The sequence below is a fragment of the Epinephelus lanceolatus genome, chromosome 8 (genome assembly GCF_041903045.1).
Source record: "Epinephelus lanceolatus isolate andai-2023 chromosome 8, ASM4190304v1, whole genome shotgun sequence".
NCBI classification, from domain to species: Eukaryota; Metazoa; Chordata; class Actinopteri; order Perciformes; family Serranidae; genus Epinephelus; species Epinephelus lanceolatus.
This window is the reverse complement of record NC_135741.1, coordinates 8840639-8850463: the sequence shown is the minus strand read 5'-3', so window position 1 is coordinate 8850463 and position 9825 is coordinate 8840639. Positions and strand designations below refer to the sequence as shown.

The window sequence follows — 9825 nt, the reverse complement described above, 5'->3', positions numbered from 1 at the left end:
CCGCTGATTAATTGCTCCCCTCAGAGAAAAAAGGCTGAGATGCCAGTACAAGGCCGGCAGAAATTTCTCAAACCACATTAGCATCTAATGGGACTGACTGGCAGTTTAAAGTTGTGTCTCTTCTTTTGGGAGAAATCATCACATTCATACAGTTTTACAGCTCAGGAGGCAGATTATGCTGGTGTGTTTTTCCCTTTGAAGTGCAGGTCAGACCTATTTTCACATCGGAAATATGCAAATGCTCACTAGTGGAATGCAAAAATTGTTGGATTCATTTGAATAATCTCCATGAAAACATCTAGAAATACCCTCCCTCCGTGATTCAAGAAGGAAACCCAAGTGAGGGTAATTTTTATTCATCGTATTTGGAAAATAAATAGCTTCATCTCATAGTAATCACAATGCATCTTTAGACGGTAGTACAGATATTATCAAGAGGGAATTAGCTAAAGTCATATTCAAAACAGTTTGTGTTCAATTGTGAAGGTCCATCTGCATTTTTGCAAGGGCTCATGTGGAAAAACTGCATTAGCAAAACTTGGGTAAAAAGAGCACAGCGATGGCAAATTGAGATCTGTTTTTGTTGTTTTGGCAAACCAGGTGACACTGCAATAGGTATATGAGAAACAAAATGCATTACATAAATTAGACATTGCTGCATCGTGTATTTCATCCCCGGCCACACATTTATCACAGTGTTCATTTGAAAAGCCGAAGGATCAAAGGTGTCACATGAAAAAAGACAAAAGCTCAGCACGGAAAGGTTACTGCTGACATGTCATGCATAAATGATAAGGACTGTAACAAATGACAGCAATAAACATGTCAACTCAATGGCTTGCTTCCTAAATTACAGCCTTATTCATTAGTCGGCCGTGGTCGTAAAACCGTAATAAACTTCTTCATCGCGATTGTAAGCGCTCGGAAAGGTCAGTCTGTGAACAACGTCAGTGAGGATTGTCGTACTAGAAAAGATTACACAAATTTACAAAGAACCTCCCTGAAAAAATATTACAAGTCGACCCCGAAAAACGTCCCTGCTGGCAAACACGGCTTTGATTATACTCACAAAAATAAGAAGAGAGAGGACTAATAAACACATCCTGCTCGGCGCTGTGATCAGTACATGACCCAGTGATCTCAGCTGTTTCTCTCTCACACCATTGTCCTCGTTCATCATTGTGCTATCGTTAGTCTGTGCATCACCAGCCCTCTTTGTAAACACGCAGTTTCCCAAACTGCTACAGTCAAACCAGCATCTGAGCCATCTGGCCACGACACAAATTACTCCCACAGTATGATCCTCCGCTTTTTCTCCATCACCCGGTAGTGGGAGAAGTTTCTGGTAAACACTTCACATTACATGGACGGGGCAGGAGGGAGCCTGAGAGGGGTACCGGTGGAGGGCGAAGAGAGGAATGTGTTGCAGAATTCTTTGAGTTGCGTTACTGTCACACAAGAGAGGTTATAAATGTAAACGTGTTGTTGTTGCTGTCACTGACAAAGTTGATTTGGCACTGCTCCAGTCTGGCAATATCCCCAATGTCCAGCTCGGATAATAACTGAGTCGGGTCTGTGTTTGTTGTTAAAACCTGCTTCTCCTGCTGCTCCTGTGGTTCCTCCATCTCCTGCTTCTCATCTTTGTCCTCCTCCTCCTCTTCCTCCTCCTCTGTGATGGAGCAGAGGCGGGTGGCACTCCCGGGGTTGTCGGCAGGCGGTCTGTAGTGGCACTGCCCATTCAGCAGCCTCCTCAGTGGCATCAGGGGCACTGCTTCCTCGCCCAGCAGCTGCTGCTGGCAGTGCCGGAAGTCGCTCTGACGCTTCAGCCGCTTGAACTCGCTGAAGGCGGAGGTGGCGTTCTGGTAGAGGCTGTGGGCGATCGCCTGAGCCTTCTCCGACTTGCTCACCAGCACAGCGTGACACCGGAGCACCACGGCCATGTTCTTGACCTGGTGCCTGTAGATCCAAGCCAGGATCTTGGGCCGGCACGGGTCAGCGCCGCAGTAGGTGATTCTGTTCAGAGAGTAAAGATGGATGGGTTTCTTTTTCCCTGATTTGTCAGCACTCATGCGGATCCCTTGCGGCCCCACTGTTAACCTCATCTTGACACTCTGGTCCCCGTAGTTGCTCCTCGCCCAGATCTTGGCCACTGCCTCCTGGGTGCAGCCGTCTCCCTTTGCTGTGATGGTGACCACACTCCCCAGGTAGCGTACATTGTAAACTGGCTCCTCTTTGTTCAGTTCCACCTTCTGACGTTTGGTGTGGAAGATGTTGCCCACCCAGTCGAAGGGGCAGTCGGGCAGTAAGTCCGGACAGGAGCGCAGAAGAGAAGAGAGGATGGAGTGGTAGGTCAGCCCGGTCCCCAGGCTCTTGGGTTTACTCTTGGCCTCATCCTCCACCAGAACAAACTTATTCCTTCTCCAAGGAAGCATGGCGTGGGAGGAGTTGGAGCGAGTGGGCTCCTTCTGCCGCTGCGTTTGCTCTTCACAGCTCAGGCAAAAGAGTAAAGGAAAGCCGGTGTGTTTCGAGGCAGAGAGGGAAAGCAGAGAGAAGCTGCTTCACAAAGCACAGAAGAGAGAGACTGAGAGCTGCGAGCCTCAGCCAGTCTGTTCCCCCGCACGCTCCTCCTTCCTCTCCTCCTCCTCCTCTTCCTCCTCCTCCTCCTCCTTCTCCTCTGTTGTCTGCATCATGCAGCGCTGATCAGTGCAGGAGCCTCAGCCCGGCGCTCAGGCGCCCTCAGCCCCCTCCCTGCTTCGTTGTTTTGCTTCCAAATGGCTCCCTACCAGAGCGTTATTTATCCGTCCAGCTTTGCACTAAGGTATCACTGTATTTATGTTTATTGTAAACCTGAGGAGGAGAAGGGTACATCGCCTCGTCACTCTCTCTCAGGGGACTTATGTGACTTGTTAATTCTGCTGTAAAAGTCAGTCAAGTCCATAGAATTTAATTAATCCTTCATGTTTAGTGTGATGTTTAAATGCAGATTGATCTTGTTAACATTAGGATAAAAGACAAGCACAAAATCGCAACCAGGTATCACTCTCAAATCAATCCATCTCACTTTTAAAACACTGACTAACACTGTATAGCAACAGAACTAGTCCATACTGTCCTCTATATGCTGTAAAATATTTGTTTACATCAGCAGTTTTAAAGTATGTTTAGGCTACTGGAGAAACACAGGACTGAATTTCCATCTTTAACACAAACTCTATGAATATGTATGTATAAATATATTATGGATTGGACTTAAAACTTGCATTAGAGTCTTATTACTGATTAATTCAAGAGCAACTCAAAGGAAGCGCAAGTTGCTGGAATTAAAAATAGTTTGTAAGCACTCGCATCTAAAGATTCAGAGGATGAAACATAAATTATGCATTTGAAAGGAGTCCCAGTATAGTTGTAACTGAAAAAGTGATTTATATTCTACACAGTGCAATTTATTACTAATTGCATGTCAGCTCTTGAAGTGAGGCAGCAGAGCAAAATAATGTATAAACTCTCAACCTTTAGTGCTATAAAATGTGTATACTAATTCATTTTGCCATTTACATTTTGTATTAATGGGAGAGCAGGACTTTGACACCGCAGACTCAGTTTGTATACTGAGTGTGGTCAGGTTCAGGTTCGGCGAAGGTGAGGGAGAGATATTGGTGTTAGTGAAATGTTACAGGAACAACATGTTCTCATCCCTACTCATATTTTGAGGCTCAAGTTTAGGCAACAAAAGTTCTCTGTTAGGTCAGGCTGTTCTCATGCACTGCTCTCACATATACCTACAAAACAGTTTCTCTACAACCCATGTAATTATGAGCCAGAAATTCATGTATAATCGACATAATCGGGAAGGTTGTGATTACGAGACCAATGCACTGAGAAGAGTAAGAAGGAAGTAGAATAAAGACCAAAAGTCCGCATGAAAAGGCAGGCTGGGGTGGTGGATGGATCAGAAACACAGGACTTTCCTCCAGAAAAGTGTTTGTATCCCGCATGTCGTCACCACGTATCTTTTCCTAAACCAAACCTACATAACGTTAACTGTGTAACGTCAACTGTGGGGCACTGTTAGATATCCTTGTATGAGAACGAGTTTATTAAGGTTAGAAAAAGATCGTGGTTGAAGTAGTCACGTGAATCGACTCAAACGACTTTTAGTTTCACACAGGACACAAACACTGGTCTCATGGGTCAAAGTCCTGTGCTTGTTGATCCCATCCACCTCCCCTCCCACCAACTGTAGGCAGACTTTGTCGTGCTTTATACTACCTCGGTTATTCTGAGCGTCTAATAATGACGCAAATGGGTTTACATTGGTACGCTGGTTGAAAGTCCATTTGTGTCTGTCAAAGACAAGGGTGCATTGTGCGTCCATATCTGACGCAGAGGGCCACTGACCAAGCAGCGTCCTTTGACTCCCTGGGAGTGAGACCAGGCTGAAAGTATAGACTTCCTGTCTTGGGCTTCAGGTCATGATTGACTTTTTCCACCAGGCTGGCAGCATTGCTCCTGAGATGGAAATGTCTGACTGACTGTCGATCTCTTGGTCCACTGCTTTAGTCTGACTGAAATATCTCAACAAACACTGATTAGATTGCTATGAAACGTTATACAGATATTCATGGTCCCCAGACCATGTCTGTTTTTTCTTACAGCGCCACTAGCAGATCAAAGCTTTCGCTCACCCTGGAGAATTTCTCAACATTTGACGGGAAAATTGGCGCAACATTTTGTACAGATATTCACTATTCCTATACAATGCATCCTAATGGCCTTTGGTAATCTACTGACTTTTCATGTAGCGCCATTATCATAGGGTGATCATATTTTGATTGATTAATTGTATTCGGGCTCGGGTCGGATTCGGTCAGCTTTCAGTGAAAATGTAGTGTAAAAATAAATAAAATCCTATTGTCTGTCCTGTTTATTGCTTGGGCACTGTTATTTACGTGACAACACCTGAACATAACACACACAGACACACATTGGCTGTTTGTTTCTACCTCTCTCCTCGCTGGAAGTCTCGGACCTCCAGCCGCCCGCCTCCGCCTTGATTAAACGCTGAAAATAAAATAAAAGAGGGAGACGGGTTTTTCCTATTATATCTTATTATATTTTATTTCTCCCTCTCCTCTCGCCAGAAGTGTCGGACCTCCCGCCTCCCGCTCCCGTCTCAAACACGGAGGTCTCCCTCTCCGCAGCTGAGCACCCACGGCACATGCCCGGCCTGTTAAATAGCCTGTAACCACTGTGTGACACAAACTCAGTGCTTTGGTCATTAAATAATGTCAGGCTCGGTTCGGGTTCAGACAGAAATATGCTGCCCGTGCCGCACTCTAACACACACACACACACACAAACACACGGAAAACTGGACATTATCATCAGTTTATAAAAACCCCCCGGACGCCCCGGACGGGACGTGAAAAGTGGACATGTCCGGGCAAAAGAGGAAGTTTGGTCAGCCTACATTATCAGGTCAGTTTATAACCACATAACTACAAAACTAATGACATTCTCATCAGCCTCAGCTGTGCTTTGTATTTGGTGCTAATTAGCAAATGTTAGCATGCAAACAATTCAAACTAAGATGGTGAACATAGTGGACATTAAACCTGCCAAACATCAGCATGCTAACATTGTCACTGTGAGAATGTTTGCATGCTAATGTTAGCATTTAGCTCAAAGTACAGCCTCAAAGAGCGGCATACTCTAGTCTAATATTTAACCCCCATAAAAAAAACACCATTTTTCTCAAAACATAACTGTAAAAGCAAGTGGTGTGAGTGCCTAAAGATAACCATAAAAAAGTTAAATCATATGTAAACTGGGGCAACTGTGGCTCAAATTAATCCCAATGGCTGTTCCATCGGTGTGCGAGTGCGCGTGAATGGTTACTAATAGCAGGTGGCACCATATATGGTAGCCTCAGCCACCAGAGTGTGACTGTGTGTGTGAATGGGTGAATGTGACATGTGATGTCAAAAAGCGCTTTGAGTGCTTGGAAGTGTAGAAAAGTGCTAGAAAAGTGCAGTCAATTTATAAAAGACTGTTTAAAATAATGGACATAGCCACCATGACACCACCAACTGGTTTGTGGATTCACGCTTTGAAGCCTTGAGTCTGCATTTTGGCCGTCGCCATCTTGGATTTTGGAGCCAGAAGTGACCATATTTGGACAAGCATTTGATCTGACTCATAGAATCATTCAAAGCGGCCCCACCCTGAAATATATGTAACTTAATACGTAAAGGCTAAAGATAAAAAATTCATGCCTGTATAGTTGTCATGAAGGGAGAAATTAGCTGTAGAGACGCAAACTGTATTTTATACCAGGTTATAAACATGTTCATTTCTGCTGTAAAGTCATTTCAACATGGGGGACTTTCAGCAGCTTGGTAAACGACCAGCTGATATTCTATTGAAGGAGTGTAGGAAAATGAACACAACACAAAATTCATTGCTGATACATTCAAAACATTTCCTTATTCTTGCTCATAAAAACTCCTGTTGTCACTCTGCTTCACAAATTAGTGCCATAAACATGTTACTTCCAGTAGATTTGGTTGAAATTTGCTGCAATAAAACATGAGTTAAGGAACATGGGCGAACATCTGTCCCACATTAATGCCGTGTGTCCAAACATCTGTGTGACTGGCCGACCCTGTGCGACGGCAGCGGATAAAAGGCGGCTTCTCTCTCTCTGTGGATTCTGCTGCAATGAATCAAAAGAAGTATCATCTGTGTCTGCGACCAAGCTGAGCACGAACTGAATTGTCAAGTGTAGATGGTGGATGAAGTTCTCTGCTGAGAGGTTCGTTACTGTGGCAACACTGAAAAATAAATGTCTCTTTTTCTATCTCTGATGTGTGTGCTGTGAATTATAGAAAACCATGAATAGAAAAATAGATTGAATGTGCTTTGGAGGCACTATCTCATAAGTAGATGTGATTTAGAGAGCGCGTTTAAGTGCAGGACTATTTAGAATTTCGTGTCTGTTCCCATCTATTCACTTCTCTCGAAGAAACCTTGTTATTCTCAGTGGCTCAGGATGCACGCCACAAAGTGCTTCTTTGTAAACCACACGCGTAGCCAGAGGGTATGTGGCCAAACTTGAGACAGTTTGGGAATGGTGAAAACAGATTTAATGGTTTGGGCAGTCGCCATAAAGGAGACTTTTGCTCTCGGTCTAAGTTGGATGTTCAGTGAATAAATAGCAGGACCATGATGTGATCCAGGATGAGCTGCTGGTATCTCCTGGAGCCTCCAAAGTACAGCGAGATTGAGATGCCTTATACAAACAGCTGTGATCCCATAAATCACCTCTGTGATGTGATATTAACGCAGACCCTGATACGCTAAATTGAAAATATCCATCATGCTTTGGCCTTTACAGAAATGGATGCACATATTCAGTATTGACTTATCTGCCATCTGAGCATACCATCCTGTATAAGAGGGTTTGTTTGATGAGATTAGGAAATGTCTCGACTCTCCGGTTTTTGCCGGTTGTTGAAATGTTATAACTGTGATTAAAAGCAATATAATGTAATAGTCTGTGCGTGCATTCTGCTGTAAACACAGAGGAATATATTAGTTCTCTCAGTGATTGTGCTGCATTTTAATATCCGCACTCAAGATGAATGTTAAAAGTTTTTCATAGCACAAAACGTTTTCTTATGTGTGCACTTAATATCATCAACATTTAATATATTTAATCTTGTTGAAAGACCACCCGTTCCTTTGGCACGGTACAAAAAAAAAAAAAAAACACTCATTAAACAGAGTCCAGTGTTGTGAATTATTTCTGGCTCGTGTTCATTAGCCTTTTCCACTGGAACTAATGTCAATTTAAAACACAGCAAATGAATCCGTGCTTCACCATGAACTCATCTGTTAAAAAAGAGGGGGAGTGATAAATGAAGTGAGATAGTCTACAGTCATGCTACCGGCTCTGTGAGGCGGTGCTGAAGCACAGCAGCGCTTTGAGCTAATTGCTAAGGTCACCGCGCCGACATGTGTATAATGAAAATGTCAACATGCTGATGTCAAGCAGGTTTAATATTTACCATGGTCGCAATTGTAGTGTCGGTGGCACGGTAAGGGCAAGAGGGTTCCTGAGGGAGCCCTTCAGTGTGGAGTTTGCATGTTCTCCCTGTGTCAGCGTGGGTTTCCTCCAGGTGCTCCAGCTTCCTCCCACAGTCCAAAGACATGCAGGTTAACTGGTGACTCTAAAGTGCCCGTAGGTGTGAATGTGAGTGTGAATGGTTGTCTGTCTCTATGTGTCAGCCCTGTGATAGTCTGGTGACCTGTCCAGGGTGTACCCTGCCTCTCGCCCAGTGTCAGCTGGGATAGGCTCCAGCCCCCCTGAAACTCAACAGGATAAGCAGTTACGGAAAATGACTGAATGAACCATTTCAGTGCAGCAGAACAGAAATATGATGTATTCCTGTCCGGCCTTGTTTTGCTGTCTGAATTACTCAACAATTACTAGCCAATCAGAGCATGTGGGCACTTTATAAATGTATAGGTAGTTGTCCTCTGAGATCTCTCTGATGCCGAATGCACACCCCATTTCCCTGTTCGCTGGACACTCGCCATTGTCGCAGGTACAAGAGCAGTTTCGACATTGTTTGTATCCTAGTTTATCCTACGGTTTAATCCTGTGACTTCTATTCGTGGCTCATGACTTCGAGGGTTTTCCTGGCTTGGCTCCCCCATCCTTCAGAAGTAACCCATTCACAGATCATTGTCAGTAGGTCTGCTTACTCTGCACGCCATAATTTTACCCCATTGCGTGTAGTCGCAAGATGAGTGTTTTGCTTTGGGTGATTTCTGCTGGCTGAATGAGCACCATAGGCTCTCTCCTCGTCCTCTTGAGTGAACAAACACTGCCTGGTTGGCATGTAGCCTCCCATGGTGCAAGCTAATCTTTTTCCTGTTAATGTTCTTGTTTGAACTTAATGTTTGTCATGTATGACAGGGACTGTGGGCCGGGGTTAGATAACAGCTGTGCTAAGGATACCGAATAGGAGCCATGAATCTGTCTGCCTAGGCTGTTCTCAGGTTCTGTTCATACTTATACAACGTATACGAGAAGTAATTCACCGTAATTCATATATAACCCACGTAATCAGGAAGGCAGTAATCATGAAACCAATCCACTGGTGTAAGTAAAGAAAGAAGTAGGAGCCTATAAAAAGTAGAAGTCTGTATGAGGAGGCACGCACTTTCCCCCAGGAGACCGCTGTTTGGAACTGTGTGAAAACCACTGAACTCTGAATTATTTCTTATTTTACTTTTGAGTCATTTTAAGGTACGTCAACATCATGTTTCTTTTCCTAATCCGAACCAACGTTAACTTTACTTAGCTAAACCTAGCTTTACGTTAAGTACATAGCTTCATTCGTGGGGTGCCAGTTCAGAACCATTATACATTGGTCTACCATGAGTCTTCTGTGCCGATCCATCTTGTCCTTTTTAAGATGTTTTACTGGATAAGTAAAAACTACGACTTGCTGGTGTCATTTTGTGTCACCAAAGTCATATGGATTCATCCTCTGGGCACCATGAATATCTAAATTTACCTCACTTACATCCAATAGTTGTGGAGAAATTTCAATAGAAACCAAAAATGTCAACCTCATGGTGGAGCGAGATGAAAAATCAGGGGATCATCAGAGTCATTGGGCTTCATCCTCTGGGGACCATGAATGTCTGTGTAACATTTCCTGGCAATCCATCCAGTAGCTGCTGAGATATTTCAGGCTGAAAACCATTTTTTACAGTTGAGCAGCGCATTCGATCTCCAGCTCAGTCCTGCCC

At 44.0% G+C, this 9825-nt stretch overlaps 1 protein-coding gene across 1 annotated transcript; it reads right to left on the bottom strand.

The window, feature by feature from the left end:
- Nucleotides 1-340: 340 nt before the first annotated feature.
- fam43b (family with sequence similarity 43 member B) lies at nt 341-2597 on the bottom strand. The gene has a single exon (XM_033628394.2). It carries the CDS (start codon nt 2430-2432, stop codon nt 1452-1454), a length of 981 nt encoding a protein of 326 aa, XP_033484285.1. The 5' UTR covers nt 2433-2597; the 3' UTR covers nt 341-1451.
- Nucleotides 2598-9825: the final 7228 nt, after the last annotated feature.